Source organism: Saccopteryx bilineata, chromosome 5 (assembly GCF_036850765.1).
Source record: "Saccopteryx bilineata isolate mSacBil1 chromosome 5, mSacBil1_pri_phased_curated, whole genome shotgun sequence".
Lineage (NCBI taxonomy): Eukaryota > Metazoa > Chordata > Mammalia > Chiroptera > Emballonuridae > Saccopteryx > Saccopteryx bilineata.
Genome location: NC_089494.1, coordinates 265,955,725 through 265,974,024, shown reverse-complemented (window position 1 = coordinate 265,974,024; position 18,300 = coordinate 265,955,725). Strand labels below are relative to the sequence as shown.

The 18,300-nt window shown below is 61.9% G+C and overlaps 2 protein-coding genes across 7 annotated transcripts in view; one reads left to right on the top strand and one right to left on the bottom strand.

Moving 5' to 3' along the window:
- The window catches only part of TMEM175 (transmembrane protein 175), a 20,257-nt gene extending 14,795 nt beyond the window's left edge, over positions 1 to 5,462 (top strand). For all 6 annotated transcript variants that reach the window (XM_066280089.1, XM_066280088.1, XM_066280087.1 and 3 more), the window contains 3 exons: positions 2,493 to 2,571; positions 2,754 to 2,889; positions 3,966 to 5,462. In XM_066280089.1, the coding sequence (XP_066136186.1) occupies positions 2,493 to 2,571; positions 2,754 to 2,889; positions 3,966 to 4,623 (873 nt within the window). In that variant the 3' untranslated portion in view covers positions 4,624 to 5,462. The remainder of the gene's footprint in view (positions 1 to 2,492; positions 2,572 to 2,753; positions 2,890 to 3,965) is intronic.
- DGKQ (diacylglycerol kinase theta) lies at positions 4,861 to 18,300 on the bottom strand. The gene is made up of 23 exons (XM_066280086.1): positions 17,885 to 18,300; positions 15,182 to 15,261; positions 14,773 to 14,872; positions 14,337 to 14,422; positions 14,119 to 14,244; positions 13,603 to 13,756; positions 13,440 to 13,511; positions 13,248 to 13,348; positions 12,930 to 13,168; positions 12,747 to 12,837; positions 12,569 to 12,623; positions 12,381 to 12,442; positions 11,872 to 12,022; positions 11,280 to 11,318; positions 10,452 to 10,567; positions 8,674 to 8,825; positions 8,307 to 8,455; positions 8,026 to 8,204; positions 7,576 to 7,676; positions 7,251 to 7,397; positions 6,658 to 6,769; positions 6,431 to 6,583; positions 4,861 to 6,094 (listed from the first exon to the last, which is right to left on the bottom strand). Exons 1-23 carry the CDS (start codon positions 18,168 to 18,170, stop codon positions 5,996 to 5,998), a joined length of 2,850 nt encoding a protein of 949 aa, XP_066136183.1. The 5' UTR covers positions 18,171 to 18,300; the 3' UTR covers positions 4,861 to 5,995.

Below are 18,300 nucleotides of genomic sequence, written 5' to 3'. Positions count from 1 at the left end.
TGTCCCCACGAGGACGAGGACGAGGGAGAGGGCCCACGTTGGTGTTGCATGTCCCCATGAGGACGAGGACGAGGGAGAGGGAGAGGGCCCACGTTGGTGTTGCATGTCCCCATGAGGACGAGGACGAGGGAGAGGGAGAGGGCCCACGTTGGTGTTGCATGTCCCCATGAGGATGAGGGAGAGGGAGAGGGAGAGGGCCAGGGCCCACGTTGGTGTTGCATGTCCCCATGAGGACGAGGGAGAGGGAGAGGGAGAGGGCCCACGTTGGTGTTGCATGTCCCCATGAGGGAGAGGGAGAGGGAGAGGGCCCACGTTGGTGTTGCATGTCCCCATGAGGGAGAGGGAGAGGGAGAGGGAGAGGGCCCACGTTGGTGTTGCATGTCCCCATGAGGGAGAGGGAGAGGGAGAGGGAGAGGGCCCACGTTGGTGTTGCATGTCCCCATGAGGGAGAGGGAGAGGGAGAGGGAGAGGGAGAGGGCCCACGTTGGTGTTGCATGTCCCCATGAGGGAGAGGGAGAGGGAGAGGGCCCACGTTGGTGTTGCATGTCCCCATGAGGACGAGGGAGAGGGAGAGGGCCCACGTTGGTGTTGCATGTCCCCATGAGGATGAGGACGAGGGAGAGGGAGAGGGAGAGGGAGAGGGAGAAGGCCCATGTTGGTGTTGCATGTCCCCATGAGGATGAGGGAGAGGGAGAGGGCCCACGTTGGTGTTGCATGTCCCCATGAGGACGAGGATGAGGGAGAGGGAGAGGGCCCACGTTGGTGTTGCATGTCCCCATGAGGGAGAGGGAGAGGGAGAGGGAGAGGGCCCATGTTGGTGTTGCATGTCCCCATGAGGACGAGGACGAGGGAGAGGGAGAGGGAGAGGGCCCACGTTGGTGTTGCATGTCCCCACGAGGACGAGGACGAGGGAGAGGGCCCACGTTGGTGTTGCATGTCCCCATGAGGACGAGGACGAGGGAGAGGGAGAGGGCCCACGTTGGTGTTGCATGTCCCCATGAGGACGAGGATGAGGGAGAGGGAGAGGGCCCACGTTGGTGTTGCATGTCCCCATGAGGGAGAGGGAGAGGGAGAGGGAGAGGGCCCATGTTGGTGTTGCATGTCCCCATGAGGACGAGGACGAGGGAGAGGGAGAGGGCCCACGTTGGTGTTGCATGTCCCCACGAGGACGAGGACGAGGGAGAGGGCCCACGTTGGTGTTGCATGTCCCCATGAGGACGAGGACGAGGGAGAGGGAGAGGGCCCACGTTGGTGTTGCATGTCCCCATGAGGACGAGGACGAGGGAGAGGGAGAGGGCCCACGTTGGTGTTGCATGTCCCCATGAGGATGAGGGAGAGGGAGAGGGAGAGGGCCAGGGCCCACGTTGGTGTTGCATGTCCCCATGAGGACGAGGGAGAGGGAGAGGGAGAGGGCCCACGTTGGTGTTGCATGTCCCCATGAGGACGAGGACGAGGGAGAGGGAGAGGGCCCACGTTGGTGTTGCATGTCCCCATGAGGACGAGGGAGAGGGAGAGGGAGAGGGCCCGCGTTGGTGTTGCATGTCCCCATGAGGACGAGGGAGAGGGAGAGGGAGAGGGCCCGCGTTGGTGTTGCATGTCCCCATGAGGACGAGGGAGAGGGAGAGGGAGAGGGCCCACGTTGGTGTTGCATGTCCCCATGAGGACGAGGACGAGGGAGAGGGAGAGGGCCCACGTTGGTGTTGCATGTCCCCATGAGGATGAGGACGAGGACGAGGGAGAGGGAGAGGGCCCACGTTGGTGTTGCATGTCCCCATGAGGATGAGGGAGAGGGAGAGGGAGAGGGAGAGGGCCCACGTTGGTGTTGCATGTCCGTGGAGCTACACACACGAGGCCTCTATGCCTGGCGCCCTTCTCGGCACGTGTCCTCCAGGCCCACCGCGTGGCAGTGGAGTCTGAATCTCCTTCCTCTCATCCCGATAATCCACAGCATGCTTGTCCAGCCCTCCATCCGCAGACGCTCGGGCTGCTGTGGACAAGGGAGGGCAGGTGTCTGAGAGCCTGCATCCCCTCTGGGTAAACACAGTGGGGCTGCTGGGTCCAGTGGCGGCTCTGGGCAACCTTGTGAGGAAGTTCCACCCATTTCCCACAGCGGCTGCACCTTCTCACATTCCCACCGTCAGTGCACGGGGTTCCCGGGCCCTCTCCTCGCCAGCAGGTTCTGTTTTCCTGACAGTAACCGTCCTGGTGGGTGTGAGGTGATCGCTTGCTGTGGCTTTGACGCCTTTCCCTGAGGGGAGTGGTGCAGAGCGTCCTCATGGCTCCTGGGCTGTGGGGCTCCTCCCCAGCCGTTGTCCTGGGATCCTGTCTGTTGTAGACACGACCCTTTGAGGACGTGGGTGGCAGGCACTCTCCTGGTAAAGCTCTCTGATGCACAGCTGCCTGCCTGGATGAGGTGTGACTCACCTGTGCTTCTTCTGTTGCTGGCGCTGCCCTCCCTCGTGTGGCCCTGACACCTGCTGTCTCTCGCGCAGTCCTACCTGCTGATGGCGACGGTCATCTTCCTCCCCTACGTCAGCAAGGCTGCCGGCTGGTGCAGAGACAGACTCGCGGGTGGGTGCCAGGTGCTGCTTCCAGAGCCCTCCTCACAGGCCAGGCATCCCCGTGGGTCCCCCTGCCCTGGTCTGCATGTTCTTGGCCCTTGGGGAAGAGGGCAGCACTGTCCATTTTCAAGGCCTCACTGAGCCCCCCGCCCCTGCCCCGAGGCCCAGCGTCTCCTTCCTGAATGTCCACAGGCCGCCAGGCGCCCGAGGCCCACAGTGTGGAGTTCTTCACTTTCGACCTGCAGGAGCCTCTCAGCAAGGAGCGGGTCGAGGCCTTCAGCGACGGGGTCTATGCCATCGTGGCCACCCTCCTCATCCTGGACATCTGGTGAGGTCCACACGCAGCCTCCCCTGCTTGTCCTCAAGAGCATCTCGGGTCCCCTGGCACCATCCTCCCCAGGAAGGAATCCCATCCTGGGCAGGGCTCCAGTGGGCAGGGCTCCATGCCAGCAGCCCCACCCCGGGCCCTCGGCCGAATCCTCCGTCCAGCTCTCCTGGTCCACCTCTGCCCTGCTTGCTTCTGAGCTTATCTCTTCCTGCCAGTCCCTCCTTGGCCTCTTAGTCCTTGGGTGAGCATGTCCTTATTGTGTTACCGTGTCATCGACCCTGACTTCATGCTCACATCTGACAGTCTAATGTTTTCAGTCTCCTAATGGTCTCCTGGTAACTCTTTTCTACTGTAATTTGTGAATTTTTAAAATTGGTAGCAAGTGTCCACTGCTAGCAATCCCTGAGACCTAGAATTAAGCTTCTGGAATGATCTGTTGCTAGCTTGGGTCCCCACTGTGAGAGGTGTTGAGGACTGACTGATTGTGGACCAGGGGCTGGGGACCTGCTCTCCACTCTACCCAGAGCCCCAGCCGCCCTCCCTCTGGCTGAGGAACTTGTGGAGTCCCCGGGCGACTTCCCTGGGCTGTGTCTGCTGCCCCCTCCTTCAGCCTGGAGCCCCAGCTCTCTCCACACACACATGCAGCACCCTTCTGGGGACAGTGTCTCAGGCACCTTGCCCCTATGAGGGGAGAAGCCCAAGGCTTGATACACCTTGGAATTGCTCCTTATTGTATTGTCAGCAGGTCTGCCCAATGGACAGGCCACTGCTGGAGGGTGGACAGACCTCGTAGTGCCCACCATGGAGGCCGTATGGGCTGGGGGCCAGTGCTGCTCAGCAGCCCTGGGGTCCAGCAGGCAGTGGCCAATTAGGGCAAACAGGATGCAGGTAAGCTTGAACTTCAGATGAATGACACGCTTGTTTGCTGTACTGAGTGTGTGTAAACATGATAATGAAAACTTGGTGTTCCCAGAAGTCTGCACCATTCACCTGAAGTTCAAGTGTGTGGGAGGTGGGAGCAGCAGCCGGGTCAGGGTGGGGCGACTGCTACAGGTGCCGTCTGCTCGCATTCTCAGTGAGGACAACATCCCGGACGCCAAGGATGTGGCGGAGAGGTTCCACGGCAGCCTGGTGGCCGCGCTGAGTGTGTACGGGCCACAGTTCCTGGCCTATTTTGGCTCCTTCGCCACGGTGGGCCTGCTCTGGTTTGCCCACCACTCACTGTTCCTGCACGTGCGCAAGGCCACGCAGTCCATGGGGCTGCTCAACACGCTCTCGCTCGCCTTCGTGGGGGGCCTCCCACTGGCCTACCAGCAGACCTCGGCCTTCGCCCGGCGGCCCCACGACGAGCTCGAGCGCGTGCGGGTCAGCTGCGCCATCATCTTCTTCGCCAGCATCTTCCAGTTTGCCATGTGGACGGCGGCACTGCTGCACGAGGCGGAGACGCTGCAGCCCGCCGCGCGGTTCGGGGGCCGGGAGCACGCCTTCATGTTTGCCAAGCTCGCACTGTACCCGTGCGCCAGCCTGCTGGCCTTCACCTCCACCTGCTTCCTGAGCGGGTTCAGCACAGCCATCTTCCACCTCATGCAAATTGCCGTGCCCTTCGCCTTCCTGCTGCTGCGGCTCCTCGTGCGCCTGGCCCTGGCCCTACTGCGGGCCCTGCGAGGCCTGGCTCGGCCCACACGGGGCACCGAGGAGGACCCTCAGGCCCCACTGCTTGCAGCCCCCTGCTAGCGCCAGTCCCGTTCTCCTCCCCTGTGCTGTCACACGTGCCCACCTCTGTCCTAGGCCCACACGGCTGACAGTCGAGTGGTTCTGGGAGCTGGGGCCCAGTCCGGACCCCTCAGCCCTCCTGGGTGGGGCAGGGGGACACACCATGGCCCCAGGTCCCCGACACCAGGCAGCCCCTTCTGGGACCTGGCTTGGCCCAGCCTGGCCCACCCTCCCCATGTACACTGACCCTTACACACAGACAGGAGCAAGGCTGTATTTGTGGCAGACATAAGTTACGGTCGCAGGTAGTGTGGATTATGCATGAGGGCACACAGACTCCTCTGAGCACAGATGCACTTAAATACAGGTCACCCTAACCACAATTTACAGCTTCTACAGACGGCTTCCACAGCAGGGCTAGTGGAGCAGGGACCAGTTCACCAGAGACAGGGCTGGGGGCACACGAGACAACAGGCAGTCAGTGCAGTTTTGGCAGAAGCTGGGAGGCACAGGGCCGGTGGAGCCGATCTGAGGTTGAAGCTAAGGCAAAGCCACTGGGGGTGCTGGGCCAGCCCTGTGAGGGACAGCAGTGTGGGGCAGGCGTGGGTCTGCGGGCCTCCGTTTCCTAGGTGGACTGTTCGTTTCCCCCTGTGGTCTGAGGCATGGCTCCAGAGGTCATGGAACTCGGGGCTGCAGGCAGCCTGCCCAGCCATGCTCCACCTGTCAGGTCCTCTGTGGAAGAGGACCGAGACCACGGAAGTCCTGTCTGCTCAGCAGACCCGGAATGATCATGTTGACTGTTGATGAACAAGACAAAGTACTGAGTCGTCCTTGATTAAAGCTGGCTTCTCCACACCTTCCACTGTAAACCTTTTCCTTGGGTCCAGGTCAGCTCAGTTCTGGTCCCTTGCAGGCACTTCTGCATGTCCTCCTCCCCCTGCCTTTAGGCATCACACACTCCTCAGGACGGTGGCTGAGTCTGCCTGGCCTCAGGGCCCTCCTGTGCAGGGCTGTCCCTTCACCCCTGGGACACAGGCTTGCAGTGATGAGGCCAGAGGAGCTGGTGGCAGGTAGGTGTCCATGTCTATGCTGGGCACACCCAGGACCCATGGAACACCCAGAGACCACTCAGGGGACTCTGATGAGACCCAGGGCTGACAGCTCAAAGGGCTCATTGGTGGCTTGGGAAAGAGGGGGGCATGCCTGCCTCCATAGTGGGGGCCTGGGCCCCAGGAAGCAAGAGGATTGGCTAGCCAGAACTCCTGTCTACCTCAGGTCACTGGTTGAGAGGCAGGAGTATGGGGAGGAACGCCTTGAGGTCAGGGCTACAGGCATGTTCATCCACTGCTGGCCGCTGCTATAGGATAGGTACAGACCACGTTGGGGCCTTCCTCTACTTAGAGTCCCCCTCGGAGGTAGGCACCCCATCTGCTCGGGAATCCTTGGTCCCAGCCTTCTTGGGCTTCTGCTTGGCCTTCCTGAGCATGTGGACCTGTCCCAGGGCAGGTGAGGTCAGAGGGCAGGGACCCAGATTGCCTGGCACCATCTCAGCCCATTTTACAGAAGGGCAAGGAGCAGGGCCACAAGACTGGCTTGTGAGGTAGGTGCTCCAGCCTCTTCCCTGCCCAGTAGACATTCCCCCCTTTGTGGCCCCAGGGAGCTCGTTTCCAGAGAGAGGCAGGTTCTCAAAGGGCTGGCCAGGGATCAGGGAACTGACCACAGAAGGAGGGACACGGCTATGCAGGCTCCTTCCACAGTTGTAGGCTGTCAATGCCAAGCCCACCTTGCCACCAGCTCTCAGTCTGGCCTGGCACATCCCACGACTCACCTTTGGGCCCACGGCCGAGATGATCATGTGGCCAGGTGCCTGGACCCAGGGCTCACCGTCCACCTGCACAGGTGTGGCCTTGAGAAGAGTGACTCGGAAGTAGGCGCCCTGCGCAATGCGGATGCCGGAGCGCAGCCCACCCTGTACCTGGCCCTGGTTGGGGAGAGGGCGGGAGGGCTCAGCGGGTGCAGAGCCACACGAGGGCCCACCCACCTGCCCACACTTACCATATGCATGACGCCTGTCACCCCCACCACCTCCAACAGCCCATCGTCCATTCGTGGCTTCTCGAACCTTGAGTCGCTCTCAGAACCCCACAGGTCAGCCCCCGAGCCCCAGCTGTGCCGAGAGGGAGGGGTGCACAGGTTAGAATGCAGGCTAGCCTGACCAGGCGGTGGCGCAGTGGATAGAGTGTTGGACTGGGATGTGGAAGGACCCAGGTTCGAGACCCCAAGGTCGCTAGCTTGAGCGCGGGCTCATCTGGTTTGAGCAAAAGCTCACCAGTTTGGACCCAGGGTCACTGGCTCAAGCAAGGGGTTACTTGGTCTGCTGAAGGCCTGCGGTCAAGGCACATATGAGAAAGCAATCAATGAACAACTAAAGTGTTGCAACGAAAAACTGATGATTGATGCTTCTCTCTCTCCATTCCTGTCTGTCTGTCCCTGTCTATCCCTCTGACTCTCTCTCTGTCTCTGTAAAAAAAAAATAATAATAAAATAAATAAAAAGAATGTGGCTACACAGTCCCCCCAGAGCCAGAACTAGGCAGGAGCTGAGGCTGCAGCTAGGGCAGAGCCCCTGAGAGCCCCACCCACTGGCACCTGGGGATGTTGATGAAGATGAGGCCCTCGAGGCTGGGCAGCTCCACCTCCTGCTGCTCCACCTGCAGCCGGATCTCCTTGTGCAGGCTGCGCGAGTGGTTCATCTTCTGCAGCCCCACCCGCACATACACTCCTTTGTTGTGGAACCTGCAGGAGGATACACCTGCTAGAACAAAGTGGGGCCCCTGCCCTGCCCAAATCAGCCCCCAGCTGCCAGCACCTCTCCACCAATTCCTGCAAGTGAGTCCCCAGGAAGTCCTCTGTCACTGGGGGCCAGCCCCTGCTCTGCACTAGAACCGTCTTAACTTCTTCAATCCTGTGGTACCTGCTCGTGAACTTGCTGGGCTCCTCCTCCCGAGCCTGGTGGAAGTCCAGGCTTAGCTCTGCGTCGATGCCAATCCCACAGTAGTTGCTCATCTGCACAATCTGGGGACAAGACGCATTCTCCCGTGGCCTTATAAGCCCCCACCGTGGGGCTCCCCACTTCCCCCAAGCTGGGTCCAGCCTCCTCGTCTCCAACCCAACTCCACTACTGTTGTCAGAGCTACCTCTGCTGGGTGACAGCACGCCTGGTAGCCACCAGCATCCAGGAGAAAGCAGGGCCCGTGGTCCAGGCCAGGCACCCAGCCAGCCAGCCCTGGCCGTCACCCAGCCATCGCTGCTCTGAGCCTCAACTTTCCTTTCCACAGAGGGGGTGGTACTGCACCTCCGCCAAGGTGGAGAGTCACCTGCAGGGGCCCCAGGGCCACCACACCCTCCCCCAGGCACACTGTACTTTGGGGGGCTCCAGGTCTGCCATGCTGCTTTCTGTACCGCTGGCCTTGTGAGCGTCCAGCAGGATGGTCCAGCGGTCCACAAGCACGGCCTCAGCCTCATCCACCGACAGCAGCACTGAGAACAGGTCCTCTCCACTGTAGCCCGCCCCCCAGCGGAGGACCCGGCCAAGGTCGTTCCCTGGGGCAGAGGTGAGACCCAGGCTGACTGTCCACACCAAGACTTGGGGCAGGAAGGCGTGGACTCCAAGACCGCGCCTCCCGACTCACTGGCTGACCCTACCTGTGCCTAGGGGCAGGATGGCAACAGGAGGCTCTGGGCAGGCCAGCTGGTGCCGCATCTCCTCCAGGGCAGCAAGCACCCAGCCCACGGTGCCATCCCCACCACACACCAGCACCCGGAAGCAGGGCACCTGGGAGAACACGTGGAACCTAGCGAGAGGGACAGAAACTGTTGGCCACCAGCCCCGGCCACTCGGGCAAATGGGGGCAGGAGGTCGAGACCCAGCGGCAGAATGGGACCACAGCTCATCTCCACTTAACACGGCCTCTGAGGGCTCCAACACCGAAGTCCAGTCTGTTCCCACCAGCCTGTCAACCCTCACAGGGCCTGCCAGGCTGCGAGCCAGTGGGGCCCCCACCAGACTCACCCGGGAAGAGGACCCCCGTTGGTCAGCTCAAAGACCTGGTGAGGGTTCAGCAGCTTCCGGAAACTGCAGAGCAGGTCACGGCCCTTGAGGCCTCCACTCTTGGGGTTCACAAACACGAGGATGGGGCAGCAGTCTGGGGGCAGCTTCGTGTGCTGTCAGAAGGGGACCAAGTTATGCATGCATCTCCCACCACACTGCCTGGGCAGTGACTGTCCCCAACCCTGAACCCACCTGGCCTGAGCCAACTTGAGGCAGTCCCCTCCTAAGAACGCACACAGCCTGACCTGTGGTGGCGCAGTGGATAAAGCGTCAACCTGGAAACACTGAGGTTGCCGGTTCAAAACCCTGGCTTGCCTGGTCAAGGCACATATGGGAGTTGATGCTTCCTGCTCCTCCCCCTTCTCTCTCTCTCCTCTCTCCTCTCTCTCTCTCTCTCTCTCTCTCCCCCTCCTCTCTAAAAAAAATGAATAAATTAAAAAAATTAAAAAAAAAAAAAAGAATGCACACAGAAGGCCCAGGGAGCCCTACAACATCCCCAGTACATCACTGACCTCTAGGGATACCCCTCAAGGCAGAGGGGGCACCCACAGGCCTGTGGGCAATGGGGCCAAACAAAATGAGGCCAGCAGCCTGGAGCTCTGAGCAGACAGGCCAAGGCACAGCTGCTGACACACATCCCCAAGACCTCACACACTGCCTCATCGATGTGGCCACAGCCAAGGCTGGACCCCACTGGCCCCTCTAAGAGCCACCTGGCACACAGCCTGGGAGAACACAGCTCTCCTTCACAGGGCCCCTGCCCACACACATGGCAACCAAGAAGAGCAGCCCAGTTCACAGGGAGGCCACACACCTTCCCTCAAGCTCAGAACTAAGCTCCATCCCCCCAAACCCCAAAACACAGTGCCCAAGAGACAGTGGGCAGGAGGCTGGGACCCCACAAGTGAGGACAAGGCAGAGAGGCTGGGGTTCCTACAACAAGGTTGTTGGTCAACAGGAGACATACAGGCTGGGCACAGACACAGTGGCCATGGTCTGACATGTGACCCACTAGGCAGAGCTGCCTGCAGGTACCACTCACCTGCTCACCCAAGGCAGGCAACTGCCACGAGGGAGAAAATACATGCCAGCATCACCTGTCCAGCTCTGCTCCCAGGGCCAGCTGACAGGGCCTTGACATGTGGGCTACATCCTCCTCTGTTAGGCCACCCTATACTGAACCAGGTCGGAGTGCAGAGGGGCAGCAGGGGACCTGCAGGCATTGCTCACCTGGTCACAGACCCTGAGCTCATTCTACTGTCATTCTGCTTCCCCTGGACAGGATCAGAGCAGCCACAGACAACTGGGGACCCTAGGGTCTGCAGGGCTGAGGACCAGAGGCTCTAGGAAACACAGAGCACAGGCAGGGTCCAGGGTGCTCGCCTGTCACCCTCCCTCAACTCGTGTTGTGCCTATGGTGGAGCCCACTCTCGCCTTGGTCTGGGCGCCAGGCACCCCCTTGTTCAGGCAGTGCGAAGTGTTCAGGATGGCATCTGGTCAGAGATGGCTGCTGGCTGAGGTGGCCAAGGGTGTGAGCTGGGGTCCTACGCCCTGCTGGGCACAGGTGCAGACCAGGTCCAGTGACCCCAGAGAGGGCAAGAGCCGGTAGGGGGTCCTTGTGGTCCCTGCAGACCTCTCGGTCGTGTGAACAGGGTTAGAGCTTGGGTTAGCAAACACCTGAGTGTTAGACGACACCAGCCACAAAGCCACGTCCCACCCAGGCCCCAGCTCCCACTCACCAGGACATTTGGGAGCACCAGGGCAGTCAGAGGCCGGCCCTGCACGGCTGTGTCCCTGATCACCATGTACAGCCGTTCAGCCTCTGCGAAGCAAGCCACATCCAGCACCAGGGCACCTGTGGTGGGTGGACAGTGAGCTCAGCCCACCCCAGAGCATCCACGTGGTACGGGCCACCACCCCTGGGGGGGCCTTCGTGACCCTCGTGGAGAGAGGACGTGGTGGGTGGATGTGAGTGAGGCCCACCCCCGAGCATCCACGTGGTACGGGCCACCACCCCTGGGGGGGCCTTCGTGACCCTCGTGGAGAGAGGACGTGGTGGGTGGACAGTGAGCTCGGCCCACCCCAGAGCATCCACGTGGTACGGGCCACCACCCCTGGGAGGGTCTTCGTGACCCTCGTGGAGAGAGGACGTGGTGGGTGGATGTGAGTGAGGCCGCCAGGACACGGGATGGAGCAGCCAGGCACACGCTCGCTCCCCAGCCTGCCCACAAGAACGGGGGACTGACTGGTCAACTGCTGAGGACCCACCACAGGGACATGGGCTCAGGAAGCTGTTCTCCCACTTCTGGTAGATTTTAGGTTTTTCCTGATAAAGATGTGAACCCAGGTCAGATGGTTAACATGCTCTGGCTTCAGTCATGGTCTAGCCACAGCACTGCAGCCACAGGCCAGGAGACAAAACACACTTCCCTCACACGTGGTTCCCCGAGAGAAAAGTCAGGGTAACCAGGGTGCGGGTTCACAAAGAGGCAACAAGGACAGGGCTCTATCCTCTAACTGAGGGGAGTGGCCTCTGCCCTAACCTGACTGCGGGTGGGGCAGCTCACCTTGGGAGGAGTAGATGTGATTCACAGATACCAGGCCACCTGCAAAGACAGGCCACAGTCAGGGTGACCGGGGCCCCCAGCCGTCGCCAGGCCCCCGTGCCCCAGGGCTGTCCAAACTAGCTCGGCAAGCCCCCAGCCGCTCTGTCTGGGGATATTTCACACGCAGCAGGGCCAGCGACCCCAGAAAGGGCCACCCCAAACCCTAGGCACAGCCCCCTGCAGAGCCATCCCTTAGGGCCCACAGCAGAGGAGGCAGAGGCTAGACCTCACCCCTGCAGAGCCATCCCCCTAGGGCCCACAGCAGAGGAGGCAGAGGCTAGACCTCACCCCTGCAGAGCCATCCCCTAGGGCCCACAGCAGAGGAGGCAGAGACTAGACCTCAGAAAGCTCAGAAGCCCCTCAGAGGAGGTTTTGCAGCCTGGGCCCTGGAGACTCCCCTGGCTGGAGAACCAGCTGGGCACAGGCTGTGGTAGTGATGGGAGAGTAGGAGGACCCGGCCTCGTCCAGCAGCCCCCACGGTCTATTTCAGGATGCCTGCCCTGTCCCCAGTGGCTGGTAGCCAGTAGCCCCAGACCAGTACAGGTAGTCGCACCTTTGGTAGCTACAGCCTCGTCTAGTAGACTCCCATACTCCTGAGGGGACAGGCCAGGAGGCAGGCCACCAACAAACAGGGAGACGCGGGGAGCCACAGCCCTGACCTCATCCACGTAGAAGCGAGTCTGACTCATCTGCCGCAGGGATGTCTGTAGAGAGGGGAAGGGGCAGTACCGAGCGGAGCACAGGGCAGCCCTCCGTGCCAGGCCCCTCCACCCACACCCAGAGGGGGCCACGGAAGACTCCCAGAGAGAGGAGAGGATGAAAGACACAGGCTTCCTCCCTCTACTCCCCACAGGAAACTTGAGTGGTCTGTGGCCCAAAAACCCATCTTCCAGGAATGGGTGACCTGTCAGGAAGTAGAAGGACCTGCCAGGCCAGAGAGGGAGGCACTGCTGACCAGGATGGTCAGATGCCCACCAGGGTGGCCCTGGGGACTCCCTCAATGAGGTAGAGGTCACGGCCAAAGGTCAGCAGCTCCCGGGGCCAGTGTCCACACCCACTGACCTGCCGGATGTCCCGGAGCCGGTTGAGCAAAAGCTCTTCATCCACTAGCACCGTCTGCTGGACTGCAGGGTGAGAGGCACAGCCATCAGCACCGGGTGCTGTGCCCACCTCTGCAGACACCTGCCCCAACACCCCAGAGCACTGTGGGGCAGACCAGCCAGGGCATCAGCTGCAGGCCACCCTCTTACCTTGCCTGCTGCCCATGAGTACCTCCACCAACTGAAAGCTCTCGACACCCTCGGCCTGTGGGGGGCAGAGTCGGGGGTAGTCAGCTTGGACCAGACCCCACCTCCCCAGGACACCAGCTGGGACATCCTCCCAGGGTCCACTGGGTGGCCAGGGCCAGGGCAGGCCCGGGGTACGCACCTGGCGCCCCAGCATGGGGAGGACCTCGAGCACCACCGTCCGCACAGTGCTCTCTGGAGTCACAAGGATGGACACGTAGGCCACACCCACCCTGCAGGGGACAAGCTCAGGAGCTCAGGTGACACAGCTCGCATCCCTCTTAACTCCCACAGGCAGACCCCGTGCCCAGGGCCTGGGTCTCACTTGAGCCAGGCAGGGTAGACCTTCAAGACATCCTGGGTTCGGGGCAGGGCGCGGATGACCCAGGCCTCGAGTGCAGCCTCTCGGGGCCGGGGGCCTCTGCTGCCCTCCTCCTCCACAGTCCCGCCGCTGCAGGCCTGCCCCTGGGCCCCAGGGTCACCAGCCGGGAGCAGTGGAGGGAGCGCCTGCAGCTCGAAGTCACGAGGGTCCTCTGTGATGTAGTAGGCTCTCAGGGCGGCCTCCTGCGGGGTGGGGGCCAGTGTCCACGAGCAAGTCATGCTGGACGGGCCCTGCCACTGCCCTAGGGGGGCCCCTTCTTACCAGCACCTCCTCACTCCTGGCCAGGCGGGGGACGCTGATGATACGAAAGTAATTTCGATGCACAGCATCGCTGCCATCAAAGATCTTCAGAGTCTGCTTGCCTGGGCCAGAGCGAAGTAGGTGTGAGCCCGTGGGCCCTAGGGACTGGGTGGGGGGTGGGGGACAGCTAGGCGGCAGCCAAGGGGCACATACTGGACTCTGGCACCAGCACCTCTCTGCCTGGGTAGGCGGGAGCCCCTCCATCCACGCAGTCGTCCCCTTCACCTGTGGGATGCACACAGCGGGCCTCTCACTTCGTGCTGTCCCATCCCAGGTGCATCTGCCAGTTGTACCCCCACCCCTATCCCGAGCTCACCGGGCTCTGGGGCCACACTCTCAGAGATGCGGAAACAGTGTGTCTTGTTGAAGTTGCGGGACAACAGGTGCACACATGCAGGGGGCAGGACCATGGTGTGTAGGCGCCCAAACGTGCACTCAGGGGCCAGCACCGCGGAGCAGACAGTGTGGGCCTGGGAGGGGGGCATGGCTTTGAGCCGGGGGTCTCTAGGTGGATGAGGGCCATATGGAAACTGGCCCTTAGTGACCCCACAGAACTGACAGCTCCTGCGCCCGGTCACCACCAAAGGGAGCCCGGATTCTCTGCACTACGGAGATGCCCACCCCAAAAGAGTGCCACAATCGGGCTCCAATAGAAAGGAGGCACCCCCCAGCCCCGCCCCAACTGGACACGGCACCACTCCAGGCCCCGCCTCAGCCCACCTTCGTCTCGCCCCGCCCCCAAGACTCCATTCCCGCCCCCCCACCCCCTGCCTGAGCACCTCACCGCTCTTGCCAGGTCCCCACCCGACCTCCATCCCTCTCCCCCTCCAACCTGGACCCCGCACCACTCGCAGCGCAGTCCAGCCAGCACATCGGAGGAGCCGCACGTCTTCCGACAGACCTCACAGCGTGCACCAGAGGGCAGGTTCCCCTCCCGCCAGTGGTGGTGTTGCGTGTCCTGCAGAGAGTCCCGTCAGCAGGCCCCTCTGGGCCTGGGCCCGCTCCCGCTCCGCCAGCCCCACCCTGGGCTCCTGGCTCCTGCGCACTCACGTGGTCCCGGTGCCCATCCTGGTGGCACTGGCGGCAGTCGCTGCAGGCGAAGGGCACACAGTCGGGGTGAACGTGCAGCTCACACACTGGGGGGTGGGCAGGGTTAGGAGCCTCCTGCTCCTCAAGCCCCTTGCCCCCTTCTCGCCGGCATCTCTGCTCTGCCTGAGGCCCACCCTGACCAGTCGATCTTGAAGCTTCCTGCATCTGAAGTGTGTGGCCGGGAGAACCCCACTTCTTCCTGGCTCTTCCCGCTGGGCCCACCTCAACATGTAGCCTGCAGCCCTGAACCTGATGCCCTGCCAGGGCAGCTCCAGAATTGAGAATATTCCTATCCTACCCTTAGGGCCACGCCTCCAGCCCTGAACAGCCACCTGGCTATGCAAGGCTGGCTGGGCACCTTGAACACCAGAGACCGGGACCCTGAAATGGGTGGTACCTTCACAGCGGAGAGCAGGCGCCTCCAGGCTCTTGCGGCACACAGCACAGAACTTGCGTTTGTAGAGCCCCCTGGGACCAAAGCAATGGGCCACAGGGACCTGGAGGGGGCAGAACACAGCCTCAGCCTGGGGCCCACTGCCCCTCAACCCTCACCCCCAATGTCCACACCCATCCAGTTTTCTACATCGCAGAGAGATCCATCACCACCCCACGCCTCCTGCCTGACTCCTGTAGTCCAAAGCTCAGGGACCCAGACCAGCATAAAGAAGCCCTCCCACCCCAGCCCTCCCACTGGCCCACCCCATCTAACCTGGGGCCTGAGCACCAGCCCAAGCCCTGCCTGCCACAGGTCCCCTCAGCACCCCTGTCCCTCCCAGCACGTACGGCAGCCCACACTCTATACGCACTCGGACCAGGCTGGGTGCCACACTGGTGCAGGGGGTCTTCACCTGCTTCAGGCATTTCTCATGGGACATGAAGTTGCAGACTGTGGAAACAGAGCCATGGGAGTTGGCCTCTGTGCTGCCCAGAAACCAAGGGATCCCAGGTTTGGCACATAGATGGGAGGCCTCGGCCGGTGGGACCACCAAGGGCCATAGCAGGGCACCAATGTTCCAACAGGACAGAGTACCCATCACAGTGGGTACATACTTCCATAGCTGATGGGGCCGAATCTTGCATGGGTGGGGTCACTGAAGTCTCCCAGCCCCTCCTATTGTGGGTGTGTTGGGAGGTAGTTCCCACCATTCCCCCCCAGTCATGGGGGCAGAGGGAAGCTATAGCAACAGCCTCCCCCAGAAGCATTAAGGGACACCCTGATCCTCTGCCCCATCCCACCCCTCATTCGAAGAGAGCCCAGTTCTTGGAGCAGAGACCTGATAGCTCTGACCATCCTAAGTGACATATCTGGTATCCAAAGAGTGGCCCCTCCCCCCAAATGCAGGCAAAGCTCTCCTTCAATCTCTGTGAGGGGCAGGCAGGTGGATGGGCACCTCTCCACATCCCCCCCAGACTGGCTTCACCAGAAACACCTTTCCCTCACTCCCCCACAGCCACACACACCCCTAATTACCCCTCCCACATGCCATGTGCTTGCTGAGACTCAGAGCCAATCTGTGAAGGGCCAGGACCTCGTGGAGGCTGGTTGGCCTCGTGAGGGTTGCCCCTGTCCCTGTCCAGAAGGCTGGGCAGTCCAGAGGCCCTAAAGGCAGAGAACTCAGACTGTGCCATTCTCCTGAGGTCCACCCAAGAAGGGGGCATCCCCACTCGTCCTGGGGAGGCCCAGTGAGACTAAGGCTCAGCTGGGAAATGGACCCCAAGCAAAACAGGAAAGGGAGAGACCTCAAGACAAGTGGGCAGGGCAGCCTCTGGAGGCACATGCAGCATGGGTGGATCTGTGAGGATGAGGGGGCCTGGGGTGGGATGGAATGGACAAGTCTACAACACAGCCTTAGGTGAGACTGCCCAGGGGCCACAGATAGTGCCGTCCCACCCGACCCCTAGGAGACAGACAAGCTCCTCCCCAGGCTGGGAGAGCAGGCCAAGGCCTTGCTTCACAGAAAACTCTAGGTCCTGGCTGGATGGCTGGCTTAGTAAAGAGAGCATTGGTTCCAACACACCAAGGTTGTGGGTTTGATCCCTGGTCAGGGCATGTAAGAGAAGCAATCTGAGTGCACAACTAAATGGAACTAAGTGGAACAGAGAGTTGATGCTTCTTTCTCTCCAACTCTTCTCCCCACCCTACTCCCACCCCCACCTCTCAAATCAATGGAAAACTTAAAAATATATATTATTCTGGAAGCAGTCTAGGCTCAGGTGGGAGAAACAGGGAGACACAGAGACTGAGGAGTGAGTTCTCCTCTTGGCAGCCAGACCAGCTCTGCCACAGAAGGCAGGAGCTGTGGGCAGGCGGCGTCCAGCTTCCTTCTCTGGCCCATTAAGATAGGGCCCCATCACCCCACACCACAAGTCCTGGGTGCTCCTGCCAGAGGAGGGGCTCTTCTTCCCACATCCTTGTCAGTCTCCTCTGCTTGCTGAGATCACCAGCCCCTTCTTCACAGCAGTGGGAAGATGTTCACACAGCTGCCCAGTGAAAGCCTCCAAATCACCCCCATGCTCAGCCTCTTTCCATGAGCTGCTGTCTTCTGCCTTCACCACCTCTCACCTGTTCAGGGGCCCTGGGTGTAGCCTCAGACTGGAGCTGACTCAGCCTGCACAAGCACGTCTCCCACCTTAGGTGAGCCTCCTGCGATTCCCAGGGGAGGCAGGGCAGTGCAATGTTTCCAATATGACAGAAAAACCAGGGGTCACCACCCCCGTGCCAGCTGGTCAGGCCTCCTGGGGCAGTCCTGGGGGTGTCGGGACAACCATTTACCCTGACAGAAGGAATCCTGTGTAAAGGGCTCAGCCTCCTCTACCCAGCCTAGACCTGGTCTCTGCAGACTTCTCCTTGAGTTGTCCCTCTGTCCCAGAGCCAGAGCCCTGTCTTCCTGAGCAGGCGCCTGGGCAGCTGTGCTCCCCAGGGTCCTCCCACCTGCCCTGAGGAAGGGAGCAGGACTCTGGAAGCACACACTGGCTGCCCAGGAGCCGAACGAGGGAGGGCCTTTTCACCCAGCCCTGTCTTGGCAGCCGGATGGAAGCCCTGTTGGGGCATGCCGAACTTTGGGTTGCAGGCCTCAGGGCCGGCTGTCCTGGAGTCTGAGCGTGAGCAATGCAAACACCAGGCCTCTGTGGACCAGCACCAGAGCACAGGAGTCAGTAGCCCAGGAATCAGCAGCCCAGGGCGGCCCTGCTCAGAGGAGTTGACCTGCTCAGGGTGGACTGGCCTCATCCCCATCCCTGCCCCGCCCCTCCCCTCACCCTGCCTCACGCAGGGCCCCCTGTTCTTCTCCCATTGGGTCCTGACTCAGGTGAAGAAGCCCACGCAGGGAGTTACTGGGGAGGAGCCGCGGGCACCGGTCGCCCTCAAACCCCAGGCAGAACTGGTCCTCATCACCTCCGTGGGGAATTCTGGCCCTTGGTAAGGCCATTGCTGGGAATGCAGAGGCCAGAGATAAGGTGCCCAGCCCGCGCCAGGGGCTGCAGTCTGCGATAGGGGCGCGGGCGCTCACCGTCGCACAGGAAGCCGGCCAGACCCCAGATGAAGTCGGAGCAGAGGTGGCAGAAGGTGGGCTTGGTGAGCGTCACCTTCCGGAAGATATGGCCCGGCGTAGCGGAGCCCGGGGGCCGGGAGCCTGCCCGCTCCGGCCCCGACCCCGGCCCGGACCCCGACCCCGACTCCGGCCCCAGCCGCGCGCGGCCTCGGCTGCCCAGATCAGGGCTGGAGGCCGGGCTTCCCGGACGCGGCGAACCGCCGCCGAGCCAGGCGCGGGCCCCGGGCTCGGCCGCCGCCGCCATTCCCGGCCGGGGCGGCCCGACCCCCGGCGGCGGGCGAGAGCCGGGTCCGCGCTGCTGGCAAGAGAGGCCGTGGTCCCAGCTGTACCCCGCAGTCCGCGCCGGGCTTCCGACTGCGCCCGCCGCCACTGCG

Excerpts from the sequence above, each read along its gene's own strand:
- DGKQ (XM_066280086.1), bottom strand. The coding sequence starts at position 18,170 with ATGGCGGCGGCGGCCGAGCCCGGGGCCCGCGCCTGGCTCGGCGGCGGT. Across the intron at positions 12,838-12,929 it reads GTCTACCCTGCCTGGCTCAA|GGTGGGTGTGGCCTACGTGT; the intron begins GTGAGACCCAGG and ends TGTCCCCTGCAG. Across the intron at positions 6,584-6,657 it reads TGACAGGCGTCATGCATATG|GGCCAGGTACAGGGTGGGCT; the intron begins GTAAGTGTGGGC and ends CTCCCCAACCAG.